The 20,853-nt window shown below is 56.4% G+C and overlaps 2 protein-coding genes across 4 annotated transcripts in view; both read right to left on the bottom strand.

Annotated features, from left to right (window-relative positions):
• Positions 1–1,756: 1,756 nt before the first annotated feature.
• Positions 1,757–14,355, bottom strand: NCKIPSD (NCK interacting protein with SH3 domain). 2 transcript variants are annotated; one of them, XM_032411237.1, is made up of 13 exons: positions 14,098–14,355; positions 11,456–11,565; positions 10,992–11,196; positions 10,733–10,823; positions 10,027–10,517; positions 8,605–8,775; positions 8,361–8,447; positions 8,130–8,268; positions 7,955–8,035; positions 7,704–7,832; positions 7,516–7,608; positions 7,217–7,389; positions 1,757–4,640 (listed from the first exon to the last, which is right to left on the bottom strand). In XM_032411237.1, the coding sequence occupies exons 1-13, from the start codon at positions 14,266–14,268 to the stop codon at positions 4,497–4,499; spliced, it is 2,085 nt and encodes a 694-aa protein (XP_032267128.1). In that variant the 5' UTR covers positions 14,269–14,355; the 3' UTR covers positions 1,757–4,496. The 2 variants fall into 2 exon arrangements, with proteins under 2 accessions (XP_032267128.1, XP_032267127.1); XM_032411236.1 differs by having other exon boundaries at positions 1,757–4,700; positions 14,098–14,268.
• Positions 14,356–15,455: 1,100 nt separating this feature from the next.
• IP6K2 (inositol hexakisphosphate kinase 2) overlaps positions 15,456–20,853 on the bottom strand; it is a 29,512-nt gene continuing 24,114 nt past the window's right edge. For both annotated transcript variants that reach the window (XM_032411238.1, XM_032411239.1), the window contains exons 4-6: positions 20,447–20,622; positions 16,680–16,855; positions 15,456–16,231 (exon numbers count right to left, since the gene is read on the bottom strand). In XM_032411238.1, the coding sequence (XP_032267129.1) occupies positions 15,731–16,231; positions 16,680–16,855; positions 20,447–20,622 (853 nt within the window). In that variant the 3' untranslated portion in view covers positions 15,456–15,730. The remainder of the gene's footprint in view (positions 16,232–16,679; positions 16,856–20,446; positions 20,623–20,853) is intronic.

The following is a 20,853-nucleotide window of genomic DNA, read 5'->3' on the forward strand; positions in this document are numbered from 1 at the left end:
GGGATGGGACTGGAAGAGATTATGCTGAGTGAAATAAGTCAAGCAGAGAAAGTCAATTATCATATGGTTTCACTTATTTGTGGAACATAAGGAATAGCATGGAGGACATTAGGAGAAGGAAGGGAAAAATGAGGGGGGGGGAATTGGAGAGAGAGATGAACCATGAGAGACTATGGACTCTGAGAAACAAACAGGGTTTTAGAGGGGAGGGGGGGAGGGGGATTGGTTAGCCTGGTGATGGGTATTAAGGAGGGCACGTACTGCATGGAGCACTGGGTGTTATATGAAAACAATGGATCATGGATCACCACATCAAAAACTAATGATGTATTGTATGGTGACTAACATAACATAAAATTTTTTAAAAAAATAAAAAAAATAAAATGAGGGCCAGGAATATCGAAGACAGTCTTGAAAACCAAAGTAGGAGGACAGCTTCCTCTGCTATAGAAACCAAGACTATGGTGCCAGAGCAGGAATAGACTGCTGGAACATAATCCAGACACGGGCCTAAAGATGTGTGGAGACTTGAATTTTGGCGAGGGTGGCTCTCAAGAGGCAACATGAGGAAAAGATGGGTTTTTCAAAAAATGGTGCGGACTCAGTTAGATATGGGTGTAGATGAAGTTAAATGAGAACCCTACTTCATACTACCCATGTAATCAATTCCAGATAGTTTTGATATCTGAATAGGAAAGAGAACACAGCTTTTAGAAGACAACACAGAAGCTCTTCATACTTTAAGCAAAGATTTTTATTAACAGGATACAAAATGCACTAACCACAAAGTCCTGAAAAAATGGATTATGTTACAACTAAGAACGTCTTTTCATCAAAAGACAACATTAAGGATGGGAGAAGATACTGCAAGATAGACAACCCAAGGACTCATATGCCACATACATACCACAATCAACAAAAGATAGACAACCCAGCAAATGAATGGGCAAGAGATTTGAACAGGTGCATCACAAACGATCCAAATAGCCAGTAAACTAGTGAAAAGGTGCTCAACCTCTCTAGCCATCAGGGAAATGCAAACTTAAAATACTGCTATGGCAAACCGGAATGACTGAAAAAAAAAAAGCTGACAATATCGTTTTGGGAAAGAGAAGGAGGAGCTGGAAATCAACATGACTGGAGGGAGCGTACATTGGTACAGCTACTTGGCAAAACTGTTTGGAGCGTGGGCTTTCGACCCTGTAGTTCCACTCGTGAGAATATACCCCCAATATAATGCACGTGTGCTACAAGACGACCTGGGTAACAATGTCCCTGACGGCACCATTCATAATAGACAAGAACTGGAAACTGAGAGGTCATCAGCAGTGAATAAATGAGGGTATATCCCACACAACTTTGGGGGTGAACAAACTGCAACCACATACTAGGACATAGACAAATCTCAGAAACTTAATGGTGAAATGAAGAAGCCAGACACAAGTTTATACTGTATGGTTCCGTTTATGTCAGGTTCAAACACAGGCAAAACTTAACTATAATTCCCTCTAGGGAGGAAGTGATGAAGAGGGGGCACACGAGTGGGCTTTGGGGACTGGTGATATTCTATTTCTTGACTCGGGTGGTGGTTCTATCAGCATTCTCTCACAATTCGCTCAGCTGGGGCGCCTGGGTGGCTCAGTCGTTAAGCGTCTGCCTTCGGCTCAGGTCATGATCCCGGGGTCCTGGGATCGAGCCCCGCATCGGGCTCCCTGCTCTGTGGGAAGCCTGCTTCTCCCTCTCCCACTGCCCCCTGCTTGTGTTCCCTCTCTCACTGTGTCTCTGTCAAATAAAATCTTTAAAAAAAAATTTTTTTTTGCTCAGCTATACTCTCTGTATTATACCGTACTTTTCATGGTTGTTATTCTCCCATAAAAACAAGAGGAAAAAAAGATTGTTTTCACCTACTTGAAGCCTCTGTATCTTTCGGGGACCAAGCAGGCATGTGATCTTCACCCACCGCCTTACTCTGGAGTTGCCGGATGCGTGGGTAGCCTGTGGTCCCTGGTGCTCGTCCCACAGATTAGGTGCCAGCACCTTTACGTACCCGCTTCTACCCCAGAGCTCATCCCAACCCCCATCCCTCATTGCCCCTCAGAATCTTTTTTTCCCCCTCGCCGCCCCCCCTTACACTCCCATTTGAGTGGCCTGGTTGTCTGTCTCTGCCTTCTTGCCTCACCGTATCCCACATTTACCATCCTTCCAAGCAGCCAAATGGGTGTTCTTGCAAAGATCGATCCCTCGCTGAGGAATTCTCTGGCTCATCATCATTTCCCCTTATGGTTGTAATTCTGTGCTCTGAGAGCACCACCAAGATGTTTGCTGAGGGGGTCTCAGAATTCTGGATCCTCTCAGAGCACGTTTGCTGCCAGAGGCCAGTACTTAGCTCAGTCAACAGGGGCTCTTGCGTCCCTTACAAACACACGCCAGGGCCCCTTGGACAACTGTGCACAAACTGGCCGGGGCTTCTGCGCCCCCTGCCATGGGGTTATACTTCGCTCACCATGGGTACCAGCACTGGGACAGACGGCCCAGCAGAGCCCTGCCCTTGCAGCGTGCGTGTGCGTCATGATAGGCAACAGAGCAAAGCACGGAGGCTGCCGAATGGTCCTGCCTCGGCTTCCTCAGGGACCTGCGCTTTTCACAGAATTCCACTAGCTCAGGAGGAGCGTCATGGTTCTCTGCTTTCAGCTCTCCAATGAGGAAGGAGTCGTGACTCGAAGGCCATGTCATTGACTCTGGATGTGAATGGAAAGGCAGAACGCCCCGGGGTGAAGAGGAGTGACCAGGCTGTGCCCCACAGTTCTACTGGGGGGCATTTTGTCAGCCCATCTTCAGGTCCAGCAGGGGAGCCTGTGTGTCTAACCCGAGAATCAAGAGTTAAGTAAGGACATGTCCCCATCAGCCTCCTGGGCTTTGCTTCCGGGAGTTCCCTGCCAAACGTTCTTGCCTCAGCTTCCCAAGGACCTGTGTGTCCGGGGGACTCCCCCCACCCCCCGCCCTGGCCTCTTTTGTGTTTCTTGCTGCGTTATGGTCCTGTTGGAAAAAGAGCAAACAGCCCTTGGCCTTCAGCACCCCAGTGAGAAAGGAAAAGTCGTGACTGGACGTCACGGTGTCAGTAATTCTGGATGTGCGGATGTGTCGTGAAGGATTGTCCTGGGTGAAAAACAGAGGGGACTAATGAAAACTACTTCTGACTGGGGTCTGTCTGTGGGCTCCGGACCCTCCCCCATTTATGGCGCGAGCCTTCGTTAACTTGGGAGCCCGCAAGGAAAATGAAGCTTTTCCCAGATGGTCCCCGACTGTCCGCCAACAGGAGTGCAAACTGAACCCCACGCCTGTTGAGATACTCTTTTTGCCCTACTGTAATGACCAAATCTCTGAGGCTGCAAAATGAGGGGATCTTGGTTGGACCCACTGACAAACGAGGAAGGCGACCAAGCCGGGCAGGGCCTGCACGTGCAGGGAGGCAGGGGCTGCGGTGGGGCCCGCTTCACTGGAGAACAGCTATGAAGGGTAGGGTTTCAACACGGGAGAAGTGAGGTCTGCAAGGGCAGTCACCTGCCAACAGGCGGCGGGGCACTCACTGGCTTAGCTGTGGCCCGGGAGAAATGGGAACTCGGGGAGAGAGGCTGGAACAGGGCTCAAGGGACCTTGATGGACAGGCCTGTTAGGGACCATCCCCTCCTCACTCTGGAGAGGTCAGAGCAAGCAAGCGACAAGGTCCTGAGGCCCCAGCACCCCTGCCCATCCTCTCCCACCCCAACCCAGGATCAGGCGGGGTTGCTGATCACATAGCCCGTTTCCGGATGCCTGTGATTTATTTCCGAAGGTGAGCTGCAGCACACAGGAAAATACACATGGCTTTTCAGTCTGTTTTTACGGAGAAAATAAGACTCTGTCATTGGCTTTCTCAGTGCCATCACTCTATTCTGTGGCACTCCAGAATAGATGGCCCGTCTCTAAGATTCTGTGCTCGAAGCAGCTGCTTGGCAAAGACCTCTGGGGGTGGGAGCAAGGGAAAGCGACCCCCACGGGGCGGGGGGCACATGAGCAGCACTCACTGCGAAGCTAAGGCAAAGAACAGAGCTGGCGGGTGGCGCCTCCCCTGACCCCAACGACATGGCTTGCTGAGGCCCAGGACCCAGACTAGGCAGGACAGGGATGGGGGGCTCTGGCCCAGCCTGGAGCAGCAGCAGGACTCTGAGTGTGCATCTGATCTGAGGGGAGGGGGCATGCTGAAGAGGCAGCCTACCGGGAGATGGAGGGGCTTCAGCTCACACAGGCCCTCTGCCCCAGCGGAGCTCCCAGAGCGTGGTCCCCAATCCTGCACTTGGCCCCTCGCATCGGCTCTACTTCCGGGGAGGGGGGAGCCCTGCTCAGGTCCCTTCCACCACCACCTCCCCCACCCCGTCTGTGCAAAACATTCTGAGGGCCACGCCTCCGCGTCCCCTGCACCCCGACCAGGGCTGCAGGGAAGGGAGGGAAGGGAGGCGCTAGCTGGGGTCCTCGCCCAGCACGGGGAATTCCTTGCACATCTCTCGGACAATCATGCGGTCCATCTGGCCCTGCGGTGAGGCCTCCTCTTCGTTCAGGATGCGCCGCAGGGTGGCCTGCAGGTCGGGGAGCCGGTGGCGGTGCTGCAAGTAGGGCGTGGAGCGGATCACCGCGCGCATCAGGGACAGGTACTCCACGCGCAGCTGTGGGAGGAGCGGCTGAGCTCAGGGACCCCGGCGAGGCGCTACCACTGCCACCCGACAGGAACAGGCCGCCACGTGCGCCCCTGGGCCGTGGGCCAGCTCACAGCACTGAAGATCAGGGCTGCAGCCCCAGCACCCACCTGTGCCTGGCCCAGAGCTGGCCGTCGAGAGCCGCTGAGTAAGTGAAATGAATGGATCGTCCCAGACACAGGCAGTCCCAGAACGGGGCCAGCCCACGGGATGGCTCGGAGAGGTGGCCAGGGGAAGCGGCCAGGTCCTGCCCGTCTTTACCGCTGGGCCCTCACGGGGCCGCTGTCCGGTCAGAGGCCCCCTGCTTCCTCTCACCCTGGAAGATCTCACTCACACTCACAGCCTCAGGTAATGACCCACACTCACACCTCTGGCCTAGACCTCTCCAGGGAGCTCCAGATGAGAGTTTCAACTGCCCACTTCTCATCTCCCACGTGCCTCAAAGAGACCTCCGCCACACGTGTGCACCATCAAACTCATGACCTTCCCCATCTTCCCCAAACTGAAGACTTTCTCAGGGTTTTTTTTTCTTACTAAAGAGTTCAGCCGTCCATCTAAACGCACAGGCCAGAAACACATGCGTCCTCTCTGATACCCACCCCTAGGCCCTGGCCACCATCCTACCTTCCACACATGCCCTCAGTCCAGCGCCAACATCCCCCACCCCAGCACCTTGAGGCTGAAAAAGCTTCAACAGTCCCTCGAATCTGACACCCCAGCTGTTCCTTTTTCCTCATTGAGATACCCAATCCACTGACCCGACCCCAGCACTTTCCCTCTGTCTGCCCCCCTCACCATCCCTCCCCTCCTTCTCTACCTGTACTTCGAGGAGTCAATACCTTCTTCAGGCAGCGTCACCCTGTGACCCCCAACCCTGGTCAGACCGCAGCGCCTACAAATCAGCACCCAGCGTCTAAGCAGTGGGCAGCCCCAAGGCCGCACGCAGGCCCGAACTTCCATTCCCTACCACAAACCTCAGATGGACGTACACCACTGCCCTGGACTCCCGCCTCTTTCCTCTGCTACATTCACGCACCCTTAAGGATCACTGCCCACCTCCTTCTGCCGGTTTTCCAGATCCAAAGTGCCTGGACAGCCAGCCTTGTGCTTTGTGGAGAAAACAAGCGATCTTTCGGAAAGCTCTTGTCCTCCCCTCCCAGCACCTGCATCTCACCTGTCCCAGCCAGAATGAGCTGCCCTGGCTCCCATTTGGGGGGGGCCATCCCCCCACAGGCCTGGGCTCCCCCCACTGCCCGATCTACCTCACTCCAGCACTGGCCCACTCTCCTGGACACGTCAGCCATTTCTTGATGTTTACTGGATCATTCCCTCTGGCCCAGAGACCGGCACCAGCATCTTCTACCTTTAAAACCCTTCCTGACCCCCACATCTCCCTCCAGGGCCCCCCCCCCGCTCTTCTGCTCCCTTCATAGAAAGACTCACAGCAGCTGTCTCCATTTACGGCTTCCAATGTCCCCCTCACTCCCCTCCAAGTTCAAATTCTCTCTTGCACGTTCTATTCAGACCCTCTTCACTCTGCGGATACTGCTTGTCAGTCACCTCTGGACTCTGGGGGGGCAATTTCAACGGCCAATTCGCAGCCTCCGTCCTACTCAGGCTCCTAACTGTGGAAACAGCTCATCTCCACCTCCTCCAAACCCCGCTTTGGGCTCCTGCTCTCTGGGTTTTCTCCTGGGTTCCTCCCTACCTGTCCCCACTGTGCCCTGAGCCGAGGCCTGAGCTTCCCTCTGACCTGTCCACCTCATGCCCTCGGCGGTGGCACCGAAGCAGGCTTCCCCGTCACACGTGTGCACAAGCAACTCCACGCTGTGTCTCTCCAGTCCCAACTCAGCTCCACTGCTCCCCGACGGGCTCCGTACCTGGATGACTAGCGGCTATCTTCTCAGTCTTGACACATCAGAACACAACCCTATCTTCTGCCTTCTCCCCCCCCCCCCCAGAGAGTGCTTCCCCGCCTCAGCAATCACTCTTCATCCACCTGGTTGCCCGACAGAAGTCCAGGGCAAACCCTGGGACTCACCGCAGATACACGCAAACCTGACCTCACCGCCCACGGCCATGGCCTCTCACCGCCCACCCGGGCCGCCGTGATGGCCGCGGCTGCTTCCTTGCAGGCCTCCCACCTCCCCTGGGCTCTCATGTAGTCTGCACTCCATTTGGGGTGTCAGTCAGGCCACATCCCCTCCTCTCCCGCTGCAGCCTCTGAGGCCTTGTGGAAATGCCACCTCCTCCTGCCTGACCGCCCGGCTTCCTCCACCCCAGCTCCGTCCAGGCAGCCCGGCCCACATCGGCTCACCGGGGCTCCTGTGGGTCAGGGCACACCTGCCATGGTTTCTGAGCGGCCCCCACACCGGCCTGGCTGCAGCTGCACCCTGCCCCCAGTCTCCATTCAGTGGCCTGTCTCCCCTGCATTTTGTTGCAGCTTTTGCACAGCTCCCACCCCCGCCGCAGCCACGTCTGGGCACCTTGTCTCCGGGTGACAGGTCCGCGATGTGGCGCACAGTGATGTCGATGAGCGCCATCATGTCTGTGTGGTAGAAGATCCCGGCTGTGGCCGGGCTGGCGAACACGTCCTGCAGGAACTTGAGGATGGAGTGCGGCGGCTGCGGCTCGTGTTTGAAGATGCGCACGGGGTCGTCTAGGAGGCAGGGGGAGGAGGGGTCAGGGCGGTGGTTGTGGGGGGCCCTGGGGCACCGCAGAGAGTGTCGGGGGCCACGGAGCAAACGACAGGGCAGTGGCACCACACAGGTTCCCGGGCCCTCACCCCCTCTGTTCAGAAGCAACAGCAGCTTCTCGGAGAAGATCTTGACGTTGGAATGTTTGCTCAGGGCGCTCATGACGACGTTCTGGTCAGGGGCTGAGGACGGACACGGGTGTAGACCAGCACACGGGCACCAAGCGGGGAGCGCCCCCTCGCTGGTCGGCCCCGCTCCCGCCGGGCCCCACCCCCACCTGGCAGGTGCAGGTTGAGCGCTAGAAGCAGGTTCATGCACAGATCCGGCAGCTGCTCTGTGGTGTCCAGGGGCAGCCCGTCCTCCACGATGCTCAGCAGGAACTGGGCGAAGGGCGTGCCCAGGTGCTCTGGGAGGGGGGCGCACAGGACCTGAGGCCTCCCCGCCTCTGCGCCCTCCCCACGCAGCCCCCTGGGTCCCCGTCACCCCGGGCGGTGCGTCCCCAGGCCCTCGGGCTCCCGTCGCGCTCACCGTAGTGCGCGTAGGGCACTGCCTCCCCCATGGAGAAGACCATGGCCAGGATGAGGGCCGAGTAGCAGAGCTTCTGGTGATCTGGAGGGCAAGGCAGGCGGTGAGAGCCCCGGCGGGTGGTGGGAACGCCCCCCCCCCCCGCAGGAGGCCCCGCCCCCGCCCCGCCCCGCCTCACCCTGCGTGTCTGTCTGCATGTCCCGGGCCAGCTCCACAGGCAGCACAGACGACACGAGTGTGGAGATGACGAGCGCGTCCAGGCCGCACATGGCGCCGAAGCACCTGAGCAGCAGCAGCCGCAGTGACGCCCGGTGCTCCTGGCAGGAGACCCCGCGCTCAGCGCCCGGAACCGCCCCCTCTGCCCGGGTGCCTCCCCGCCCCCGCCCCCGCCCCGCGGCCTCACACACACCATTTGGTAGTAGGCCACCAAGGCCAGGACAGACTCGAACTCGTTTCTCTTGCACATTTTCTTGCAAACCTCCGGGTCTGCGTCGGTCTGTGGGGAGGAGGAAGCGTGACAGACTCACTCCGTGTGAGCCGCGCGGCCACACACGAGCGGTCTGAGTACCCGCAGGGGAGACTCCTGAGCACTGGACGGGGGTGGCGCAGGGTGGGGGGAAGGGGTGGGACACCCGTGGGCCCCCACCCCGCACCAGAATGTGCAGCAGCTCCTCCAGGTAGCAGCGGATGACACCCTCGTCCTCATACAGGGCCCAGCTGCGCTGCTGGGCATCGTCCTTCCGCCGAGCCAGGTCTGCAAAGATCACCTCCAGCCGCTGCTGGTCATGGCAGACCTGCCCTGAGGGCAGGGCAGTGCTCAGGTCCTGGAGGGAGGCATGGCTCAGCACACTCCTTGCCCGTCCCCATCTCCAGGAAGCCCCCAAGGCTTGGAAGTCAACCCAGACCCTGAGGATGTCACGGGCATGAGCTCCGGGCCAACATCAGGCAAGGGTCCCCAGCCTCACCTCTCAGAGCGGTTCCTCGTTTGTGGCCTCCCAGAACCTGTGAGGGGACCAGGCCCTGGTTCTCTTTCTTTCTTCCCTCTGCCCCGCCTCGAGCTCCCACAAAAGACCTGTTCCCACGGCCCACACCTCAACACCGAGGCTCCCAAGGGCACCAGCCCAGTTCCACAGCCCCTCTGCAAGTAACTCTACTGCCCCCAGTCTTGATAACCTGCTGGGACCAGATTCTGCACAGGACACATCTGCGGGGCACCTTCCAACAACCCGCCTCTCATCCCAGCCCTGCATAAACATCTTCTGCGAGGAAGGCCACCGACTCTGCCACTGCCTAAATGTGACTGAGATGCTACCCTCCGAATCCACACAACGTGCCACCAGGCCTTGTCATCGCCCCGCCTTCCAGCTCCCAAGTACCTCCCGCCTGATGAGCACCCGCCGTGCCCAGCACAGACAACAAGCCCATCGACCTGCTGCTCCACCCGCCCCCCACCCCACGGCTGCCGGGTCCTAGGGCCCTAAGGAGGGACCCTGGGCCCATCTGGTCCCCATATGGAGACGGATCACTGCCCTCCAATCCTGCTTTCTCACCAGTGCCCCAACCCTGGCAAAGCATCCCACCCCCCCCCATGATGCCCACACACCTGACTCACCCCTGCGTCAGTCCTGAGGCCTCCGCCACAGCTCCCTCTCCGCTGCCAAGGCCAGCAAGGCACTGCCCTCTCTCATGCCGTGTCCACTCCCCCCCCGCAGCCAGAGAAGACTCTGGGCCACTCACATCTGGTCTCATCTGTCACCTGCCCCGAGTCGCACCTCCTCCCACACCACCTGTTCCCTCACTCCCCGTGGTACAGCCATGCTGGCCTTGTTCCGCTTCCCCCGTGAGCCAAGCGTGGGCCTGCCTTATGGCCCTTGCCCAGGCTAAGCCTCTGCCTGGAATGCTCCTCCTCCCTTTCTCCTCCAGGGATCAGCTCAAACGTCCCCAGCACCCACCACAATGAAGGCCGAGCTACTGTCAAGGCAAGGCTGGACGCAAGTGTGAGGGTGGGAATGGGGCAGGGGAAGCGGGGCGGCCCGAGGATGGGGAGGCCCCCTGGCCCCGCCGCCCACCCTCACCTTGCCCTCTACCAGCGAGAGGAGGACCTGCTCCATGACAGGCGAGCTGGCCGGTACGGAGGCCTGGATGTGACCCACCACGACGCCAATGGCCACACGGCATAGCTCGTGGCTCAGGCCGGTGTTTCTCCGCACGAGCTCCATCAGCTCTGCCCCGATGGTCCTGGGCACGGCAGTCTCAGCCACCACCTTCTCCTCTGTGGTCCCCAGGCTCAGTGCACCCAGGGCCTCCAGCCCATCAGAGGCTGAGGTTGTATCCACCGCCACCTCCTCTGGAGGGGGCTCGGGGGCTGGCACCTTGGAGGGAGGGGGCTGAGCTTGGGACACAGTGGTATGGGTGCCTCGGCGGGGCACGGGCGGGGGCGTGGGTGAGCAGCTGGGGCCCAGCTCAGACGAGCCAGAGCCGGTGCAGAGCGTGTCAAGGGAGGTGCTGCTGACTGAGGAGCCACTGGACACAGAACTGGCCCCGGAGGGCGTGGTGTTGCGGCCACCTGTGGGCAGAGAGTGCATGCTGTGCTGGGACAGCCCCCTGGGTCCCTTACCCCTCCAGGCCCTGAGCCCCGCCCCTCCCAGGACAGGGCCTGGTTTCTCTGCCAGACCCACCCCGCCAAGCCCAGAGGCCCTAACTTCCTGACACGGGCAGAGCAGCCGTGCCAAGCACAGGGTGCCCGCCCCCCCCCAAACTGCCCCAACCCTGCCTTCTCACCACTTCCTGGGGCCATCAGGGCCTCCCGGTCTCGGCGCTTCACAGGCGGGGGTGGCGTGTCGGGCGCTGCTCGGCGAGGCTGTGGGGGGATCTGGGAGGACAGGCTGCCAGCTGGGGTACCGGCCTGGCTAGGGCCCTGGGCTCTTGCCAGGGGCAGGGCTACGGCTCTGCATCCCTGACCCGAGTGGACTCTTGGAGCCTCTGGACCCAGCCTTAAGCTCCACCCACCTCCCTTCCCCAGGGTATCCTCACCACATACCTGGTAGAGGCCTCCGTCTGCCCCGAGATACTCGGAACTGGGCAGGCTGTGCTGCCGCTCGAACCCAGCTCGACACATCCCGTTGGGCTGCCTGGCGGCAGCAGCGTCCAAATGGTGGTCACTGGTGGACGCGGTCATAGCTGCGGGACTGGGGGCTGAGGGGCCTCTGCGGGACAGGGTCTCTTTCCGATGGTGGATCAGCTTCCTGATGGAGGGACAGGGAGATTACTGGGTGAGTGACCTCAAAACTCCTGAATTCCTCACAGGCTCCTTATGGGATACGGGGCGGGGCGCGGCTCACAGCCCAGGCTCCTCCCACCTCCCTCATGCTCCACCCCACTCTGCCCTAGCCCCAACTCTGCCTTCCAGACCTCCCCAGTCCTCACTGAAGGACCCCCACCCGACTGTGCTCACTGGGGCAGGGAGGTGGAGGGTGCCCTCTTCCTCCCCTCCCCCACACTCACTGAAGGACCCCGCGCTGCTCCAGGCTGTACTTGCCACCATCCCGCATGGCTGCATTGTGCACCGCCTCAATGGCCCGGTCAATGGCTTGGAGGACATCCTGCTCCAGGCCCTGGCCGGGGGCAAGGGTGCACAGTTAGACCCGGGGGCCTAGAGAGCGTGAGCCCAGACCCAGCCTAGGATGGAGCCCAGGGCAGAGGACTGTTACAGCTAAAGCCTGGAATGCTAGACATGAGTGTAGAAAGCTGAACTACACTATGAAGTAAGGTTCTCAAACTGTGTTACTCAGGGAGCTGGGGCACGGGGTGGCCCCATGCTGCTGCTTTACATATTGGGGTCCCAGTCAGGCCCCACAGTGAGGCTCTCAGCTGTCTCTGAACACCAGGGGTCTAGAGCAAAAACACAGCCCAGGGACCCCCAGCTTGAGACCAGGAGCACATACCTAGTCTATCCCCAGGCTTGGCTCAGAGCCCAGGCTGACATGCCAAGCAGGGAGCCTCTAGTGTCTGGAACCCTTAACAAATCACTCTGGATCTTGCTGATCCTTCTCCAAACCAAGGTCACACTCCAGAATAGCCCTGTCCTTGCAGAGCCTTCTGCAGACCCCGGGGATGGGCCTGAGGGACCAGCTGAGGATGGGCCAAAGGGATCCCCTCTTTCCACCCCTGCTTCTAGCCCTCATTCCCCCTAGTTATTCCAGGAATCTTCCAGACTTGCCCTGGGAAGCAGCAGTTCTGTGTTTGTGGCAAAGGACGGACATAAGAGAGGGGCCTGGCCCCTGTCCCAGATTCCGTGCTGCCAGACACAGCAACTCAGGGGTCTAATCAACCCAGCCAGCCTGGCGTGGTGTGAGGAGTGGGGGGTGGGAGCTGTGGGACCATCCACCTCCAGCCCTCCCCTGTCCATGATGGTTCACCAGGCTACATGGAAGTCTCAGAACTGAGGTGACGTCACTCCAAGCGGGGTCGAAGAAGCGTCCCTGATGGGGACAGACAGATGGATACAGAGGTCAGCGAAGCCCTCCAGGTAGCACGGGGTATGCCAGAATGCAGGGAGACAGCAGACAGAAAGGGGGACAGAAAAACAAACACATACCCACAGAAAACAAGAAAGAGAGAGAAGGGGAGTGAGGGAGGGAGGAAGGGAGGGAGAGAGAGGGAGAAGAGGGAGAGGGAGACAGGCAGAGGGAGACAACGCAGAAAGAAATTGAGAGCCAGAGACAGAGAAAGGGGGAGAGTCGGAATGGCAGACACAGACAGAGTTAGGGGGACAGAGACCGGGAGATACACAGAAAGAGACTACAAGGGGATGGTAGCCTCTCCGCCCTCCCCAAGCACCAAGCCCCACTAGCCCAGGACAGGATCCTCACAGGCCCCTGAAGAAGAGGCTTCCAACAAGCCCCCAACCCCAGAGAGGCTGGGTCTGACATGCTCACTCCAGAGCTAGTGTCCAGGGCCCCAGTCACACCCCAGGCACTCCTAGAAGGGAGTAAGCTGAGGGTCCAAGGCCCACGGCCCATCCCCTCTGCTAAGACCAGATGACATCTCCAAATTTATCCTGTTATTTCTGTCCTGAACTGGGCTGGGACAGGATGTTTCCTAAAGACGAGGGACTAAGATGGGGCGGGGGTGTCTGGCACAGGCCAGGCCTGGAGGCTCCAGGCCCTCCTTTCCCCGGAGGTCAGAAGAGACCAGCTGGAGACACCGCACCCCAGCCCCCACTGCAGGACTATTCTTGGGGAAACAGGAACTGGAGATGCAGCCTCCACTGGAAGGAAACAGGGCCATAGTCAGACCAGGGGAAGCCATGAAGAGGTCTCACTTCCTCACAATGCCTCACAATGCCTCACAAGCCTTCCACCCCAGGCTGTGGACAAGGAGGGATGGGGCTTTTCAATTTCAGAGAAAATTAGTCTGAAAAGTCAGGGCCTGAGGCTTGTGATGGGGGTGGGGGGTGGGGAGAGTAGTGCCAGGGAGTGCCAACAGGGGCTGAGATCTTTGGTTCCAAGAGGGTCGGGGGTGGTCTGAAGAACAGCCTAGGGGGTGGCTGAGGACAGGAGAGTGAAAGACACTGAGGCCTCAAGGTTTGCTGGGTCATCTAGGGGCTCCAGGGTCTCAGTGCAGGGAGTGAGGACACAGAGGACGGCTGGGGAAACAGGTGGTGTCCAGGGTGGCCCCGGTCTCAGTGGTGGAGGCAGTGGCTCCAGTTGGGGGTCTGAGGGTGGGAGGCAAGAGTGTGGGATCCGGGGGATCCAGGGAAAGGACCGATTATGGGTCTGGGGTCTCAGGGATCTGGGGAACTGATCAGAATTCGGCGGTAGTGGAATCTCAGGACTGAGTCTTGAATTCTACTCAGATGGGACTTCAGATATTTGGTCTCAATGGGTCTGGGATGCCAAGGAGTCTCAGTCCCTGAGTTAGGCTTGCAGGTCTGGCGTCCTCAGAGTTGGCTGTCAAGGGCCTTGCCTTTTGTGGGGGTGCGGGCTCTTGGGGTCCCAGTCCTCGTGAGTCTGGGATCTCAGGGTCAGACTGCCTATCTGCGGGAGGTCCCGGCGGGGCTGGGGCATCCGGGGTCGATACCGAGAGCCTGTGATGGGGCCCAGTCTAGGGACCGCGGAGGTCGGGCCGGGGAGGGGAACACTCACCTGCAGGCGGCGCAGGTAGGCGGGCGGCACGTAGCCCGTCTCGCCACTGCGCGCCCGCGCCGCCAGCCACCAGTGCGCGCTGCTGCGTTCCAGCACCAGGAAGGTCTCGCCCGCGGCGAACGCGAGCGCGTTGGGCTCCGCCGAGCGGAACGCGTAGAGCGCACGATACATGGGGCCGGGCCGGGCCGCGCCGGGGCAGTGGAGGCGGCGGGGGGCTGCGGAAACAGGACGCCAGGCCGGGAACACCGCGATCGCCCCGCCCCGCCCCGTGACACACGACGCGTGCGCGCACCCGCCCGCCCGCCGCAGCCCCGCCTCGGGAGTGGGACGGCCCCCGCGCGCATCGCGGCGCCCCCTGGCGGTTCCAAGCGGCGCGGCCCGGCGCGGCCCGGCGCGGCTCGAGTCCGCCGCCGGTCGGGTACGGACCCCTTCAGAATCCGAGCCTCCGACCCCTCGCTCCGTACCCGCCCGGGGAACCCACCCCAGCTTCTCCCGCCTGGCCCTCCACTCAAGCCCGGTGCTGCGACCCGTTCGACCTCCCGAAGGAGCGCTCCGCCCGCAGCCCAACGGCAGAGCCTGTGTCCTGCGCTCTAGTCCCGAGCGTCCCCGCCACGCCGGGAGAGTGGGTCCCGACCTACTAACGGTAGCGTAGTCCCATTGCTGCATCTCGCTGATCCAACACTTGGAGGCGCCCTCGGGGACCCGTCTCCCTGGTGTCTGCAGGCCGCATGACCCCTTTCCACGGGGTCCGTACTCCAGCCGCACGCACCGAAACGAGGTTAGCCATTCCCCAGTCCAAAGTCCTCCCGTCCTCGCTGCCCACCCACCTCCTCTCTTCACTAGCTTCTCTCTACTCCTCTAATGTGGGTCTTTGCATACGGTTTCCTCTGCCTGGGACTCACTTCCCTCCCTCACGGCATAAGGTCATCACCCCCCACCTCCTAGGACCTTTTATTGTGGAGCCCATGGCTGCCAGCTGACCAGAGCCTGACAGCTCCTCAAGGCCCCAGTTTGGCTCTAGGACACCTGACATCACAGTGCAGGAGCTGGATCCAAGGTCTGGCACACATGCTGCCCAACTTTGTCTTAAGCTGCATGGAGGAGAGGGAAAAGACCTGTATCAAGAAGTCAAGTAGTTCTTTGCTTAGCGGGTGCTAGCATACTAGGCCAGCAGAGACCCAAAGAGACCTAAGGGCCAAGCCAAGAAGCTGTGGTGACTTTAGTAGGTCTATGAGGTGGGGGCAGTGGCAAGGAGAATATTCCTGGGCTAGGGTGGAGAAGACAGCATGTGTGGGGCTTCTGAGGGTTGGGAAGGGGGCTGACTGCCCGGCCCTAGTAAGAACGACAGCAGCACTGTGTACAATTAACAAAAAGATTTGTATTAGAACATTTACACTCAGGGAAGAAAGAGGTATCTGCATCATCAAATGTGGAATGTTGAAGAAATAGTTAAAATAAATAAAAGACTCCGAACGCAGTTGGGGCTGGCTCAGGCTGGGACTCACAGAGGCCTCTGCACGTCAGCTCCAGGCTGCAGGGGCCAACGGCCTGGCCACACTGGCCTCCTCCCCGACGCAGCACAGCTGTGCCTGGGACACAGAGAGTCTCTCAAGCGCTGGTGCAGCCAGCAGGCTCACTCCCCGCTTTCCTCACTTATCTCTGTGACAATGTCTATCAGGCTCTGGAGCCCAAAGATATAGCCAGCATCCTGGCCCTCATGTACCACGCTGTCCTCGCCATACAGCCTGCAGGTGGTGTGTGCAAAGTCGATCATGCGCACGTCCACTGAGCTGGTGCCGATGGGCTTGTAGGCATAGGCACCGGCAGACTCGTCAGCTGACTCCTCTGACAGGTCCTCCAAGTCCTCAGCATCTGAGTCCAGGGCCACCTCAGGCCATTCCTTGCCATCATAGATGACCAGTAGGGAGCTTGAGTAGAAGCGGTAGGACTCCTGTCGCTCCAAAATGGCCTTGAGCTCAGTCAGCTTCTTAAGCACCGGGCCCAGGAGCTCACGGCGCAGGTACCGACCATTGTGGAAAAACTGGAAAAGTGCCTCCTTGAAGCCCTGCACCGATAGCTTCCGTCCATGGTACTTGTTCATGAACATAAGCTGCCCGCTGCCTGCCTGGTACACCTGTGGGAGGGAGACCAGCGGGTTAGGTACTGGCAGCCATCGCAAAGCCTGCACCTGGGGAACGGCAGCACAGGACAGCCTGGATCAGATCCTTTAACCTGTTAAGTACACCAGTCACACAAGACACTATCCTCTCTGATCAACCACCACTCAGGATGCAGCCCTCTGACCTGGTTCCGTCCACAGACCCCTGCTTAGTGTATGGATCGGGGGAGAGGGACTAACCTTCTTGCCTTTATTCCCGCTCCTGCCCAGAGGCTCTGGACTCAGTCAACCAGGTGAGCCCCAGAGGGTTCACCCAAGCAGGCATGCTTTCTTCCTAACCAGAGAGCGAGAGACTCCCTCAGTCACGCTGGAATCTTGGGAAAACAGGACTACGCCAGGGTTCGGGAGTGGCAGCTGCTGGATGCCCTAGCCAGCCCACGCTATACACCTGCATCCCCCTCACCTGCATGCCACACACACGGACACCGATGACTGCAGATGTGCTCTGCTGGCACTTGCGGATCTGGTTGGCTGCCTTCTCCTCTGAAGCATCGTCACCGTGCTGGCGGGTACCCATCTTGAGGTCCAGGACACAAGGCACCTCATAGCGGGAAGTCAGGTTTTCCAGTAAGATGAATTCTGAGTGGTTAAGGACAATCCTCCCTCTAAAGAGAAGGTGCTGCTGCATGGGGCCTTGGCACTCCCAGGGCACAATGCCTGCACACAGAGTCTCAAAGAAGCCTGAGTCCACAGAAGGCCCTGCCAGTCCTGCTATCCCCCCATGTAGGGAGCCCAAGGCTGACTAGAGGGCTAAAAGGCATATTCAGTTCTTGTCAGGGAACAGCCTGGGTCCAGACTCAACACAGGCCTGGGCTTCCCCCAGCCTGGGAGAGACACACACACACCACTTCCTGAACTCAGCAAGGTGTGGGAAGAGGGTTCCGCACCAGACTGTACTAAGTTATAAACAGAATATTAAATAAGTCAGTCCTGTAGCCTTTATGTGAACTGAAATATCGATATGAACTCATGAAAAATTTTCTCTTTAAAATAAATGTGTATTGGGGCATCTGGGTGGCTCAGTCAGGTGAGCATCTGCCTTCAGCTTGGACCATGACCCCGGAGTCCTGGGATCGAGCCCCGCATTGGGCTCCCTGCTCAGCGGGGAGCCTGTTTCTCCCTCTCCTCCCCACTCATGTTCTCCGTCACTATTTCTCTCTCTAATAAATAAATAAATAAAATCTTTAAAATAAAATAAAATGAATGTGTATTGGGGCATCTGGGTGGCTCGGTCAGTTAAGCATCTGCCTTCAGCTCAGGTCATGATCCCAGGGTCCTGGGACCGAGCCCCTCAGCAGGTTCTCAGCCCAGTGGGGAGCCTGTTTCTCTCTCTCCCTCTGTCAAATAAATAAATAAAATCATAAAAAATAAATAAATAGATGTGTATTTCCCCACTGTGTGGCACCAAAAAGGTCTAGAAACAATGACCTGCCAGATGTATGAGCACCCCAGCACCCAGACCAGTTTTCCTAGGGCAGGGATTGGTGAACTATGGCTCCCTACTTGTATGGCTTGCAAACCAGAAATCGTTCTTAAATTTTTAGGTCATCAAAAAATATACATAATACTTCACGACACATGAAAATTAAATGATATGCAAATCTTGGTGACCACAGTTTTACTGGGATACAGTCACGCTCACTCATGTACATTATCATCTATGGGTACTTTCGTGCCACGATGGCAGAGCTGTGACAGACCGTACTGCCTGCAAAGCCTGAAACATTTGCTATTTGGCCCCCGCCTGAAAAGGCTTGTGACTCCTGCCTTAGAGAAATGAGGAACTCACATCTGGAGCAGGAAACATACATGGCCCTGGAGCATCTTTTCATACTAGAAAGTAAGACAGTCATCACAGACTATCGTGATTGTGTCAGAAGGACTCAAGAGCCTATTTTAAAAGATCAAACATGGGAGAATTTGTGCATCAGTACAGATAAAAACTGCAATGGACTAAACCACATCAAGTATGTTTAAATTCACAGATTCATAATGATGCCGAAAAACTCATTGGTCACCTTTGGAAGATGTTGAAAAACCCACCCATTATTCCTTGGGCGCCTGGGTGGCTCAGTTGGTTAAGCGACTGCCTTCGGCTCAGGTCATGATCCTGGAGTCCCGGGATCGTGTCCCGCATCGGGCTCCCTGCTGAACACGGAGCCTGCTTCTCCCTCTGACCCTCCCCCTCTCATGCTCTATCTCATTCTCTCTCTCAAATAAATAAAATCTTTAAAAAAAAAAAAAAAAAAACAAACCCACCCATTATTCCAAGTATTTAGTAAATAAAAGAAAAGAAACATTTAATCTGCCTTTCCTATATCAACTATACCTCAGGATAAGCATATAGTTGATGAGAAAAAGTTTATCTTTACAGATTCCAGCTAAGGAACTACAAAAGTAGAAAACTGCCTAGTGGAAAAATGATCTAAGGCAACAGCAATACAGGAGAGAAAGACAAATAGTGCACTTGCGTACGGCCAATACCATCGCAGAAGGATTCTTGGCCCCACCCCAAAACTGACCCTGAATTGATCAAGCCTGGAGATCAAATTATCAACTTAATGGAAACAGAGGGAAAAGAGTAACATGTAAAAGACACCACAGGAATGTAATCAGTAAAATCCAGATGGTAGGAAACTTTAGAAGACCTAGTTTTTCTTTTTTTCTTTTTTTTTTAAAGATTTATTTATTGGGGGGGGGAGGGAGAGAGTTTCAAGCAGACTGTCCGCTGAGCATAGAGCCCGACTCGGGGCTTGATCTCATGATCCTGAGATCAGGACCTGAGCTGAAACCAAGAGTCAGCCGCTTAACTGACTGCACAACCCAGACACCCCAAACACCTAGTTTCTTTGACAAGAAATTTCCAAGAAGAAAAAACAGAAAGGGTATTTAAAAAGACTTAAACATTTCGACCAAATACAACATACAAACCTCACATGGATCCCCATTCAAACAATCCATCAGTAAAAACAGATTTATGAGACAATTAGGAAAATGTGGACACAGACTAGATATTTGATAATAAGGAATTATTGTCTACTTTTAAGGAGCAATAATGGTAATAAAGTCTTAAAATATCCTTCTCTTAGAGATCCATGAAACACTTCAGAAAGAGCTCGGCTGAGGGTGCTAAGTGTAAGAAGACAGTCATGGCATGAGTCGGACATAAGTGAGTTAACTGCTGAACCTGGGTCACTGGTACTTATAAATTCAAAGTATTATTCTATGTTTAACATGTTTAAAATATCCCCTAGTAGGGGGCGCCTGGGTGGCTCAGTCATTAGGCATCTGCCTTCGGCTCAGGTCATGATCCCAGGGTCCTGGGATCCAGCCCCGCATCGGGCTCCCTGCTCAGTGGAGAGCCTGCTTCTCCCTCTCCCACTCCCCCTGCTTGTGTTCCTTCTCTCGCTGTCTCTCTCTGTCAAATAAATAAATATTTAAAATAAAACTCTCTCCTAATGATGACTTGACCGCTGCCACTCGATGGGATAATCAGTAGAACCCGTATGATCTTATTTGGAATTGACATTCTCTATTGTAATTTTGTTCCTGTTTATTTTTAAATTTTCTTTTTGTTTCACTGGAAAGGAAAGATGATGCAAGTGTACAAGTTGCTTTGTTACAATAAAACTAAATGTGTAAAAATTTATAAATTTATAAATAAATAAAAAAAGTAAAAAGTTAAAAATAAAAAATAAAAAATAAAGCATGCTCAATTCTGAGGAATTTCCCCCTCATAAGATTAAAAAAAGAAAGAAATCAGTGAAACACAGCTTAATGGGCTAGCAGGGGGAAAAAGAAAGGCCCCTGTGCTATTCTTCATGTGCCAGTCTGGTGAACCAGGACTGAAAGGTCAGCACCCACCCGCCACCCCAACCCTGGCAGGTAAGCAAGGGAACTTCTGAAAACACAAATCAGCCCCTTGCCTCTAGGCTAAAGGCTCCCTGATGCAGGCTGGTCCCTCCATGGGGTGCCCGTCACCTGCTTCCCCCCCACCTGTGTTCCCAGACCAGCCCCTGTTCCCGTGGGAACGGATATCTGCCCGCGGTTACTGCACAGGGTGCCCTGGCACAACCGTGACTAGAAAAGAAACCCAACTTCTCTGCGCTCTTAGCATCTCACCCACCCTCTCCTCCCCCAAGGCAGAGATACTCCGTGAACAAAGGATACTGTACTGGTTCCGATGTTTTGCATTCTCCTTCATTCTCTGTAACTGTTGCTGGTGACACTTCATGCTCCAAGGGTTATAGTGTTTAAGCTGGGAACTGACATTCCCCTTTTTCTCTACACTGTAGTACAGGACTTCAGATTTCTTTAACCACTCAAATTCTTCTTCTAATTTATGGCTGTGTAAGGAGACAAGAAGCCAATAAATCACAATCTCTTATCAAAATTCAGGGCCAAAGAGGCATGAAAGAATTTTTGGAGTGGTGGGAAGCTGGAGATCTTGATGTGGTGGTGGTTTCAGTGTATACATTAAACACTTCAAATGGATACATTTTATTATTAAGTCTATTATACCTCAAAAAGTTGATTTTTAAAAAATTAAGGGGCCAGCTCACTGTTTTTGCTACAGT

This window comes from Phoca vitulina, unplaced genomic scaffold, assembly GCF_004348235.1.
Source record: "Phoca vitulina isolate PV1807 unplaced genomic scaffold, GSC_HSeal_1.0 scaffold13, whole genome shotgun sequence".
Lineage (NCBI taxonomy): Eukaryota > Metazoa > Chordata > Mammalia > Carnivora > Phocidae > Phoca > Phoca vitulina.

Bases quoted from the DNA above. Each gene is read 5' to 3' on its own strand.
- NCKIPSD (XM_032411236.1), bottom strand. From the start codon at position 14,268: ATGTATCGTGCGCTCTACGCGTTCCGCTCGGCGGAGCCCAACGCGCTC. The intron at 11,197-11,455 runs GTGAGTGTGGGG...TCCCTCCATCAG, and splicing joins GAGCAGCGCGGGGTCCTTCA to GAAGCTGATCCACCATCGGA. The intron at 8,776-10,026 runs GTGAGGGTGGGC...GCCTCCCTCCAG, and splicing joins TCTCGCTGGTAGAGGGCAAG to GACCTGAGCACTGCCCTGCC.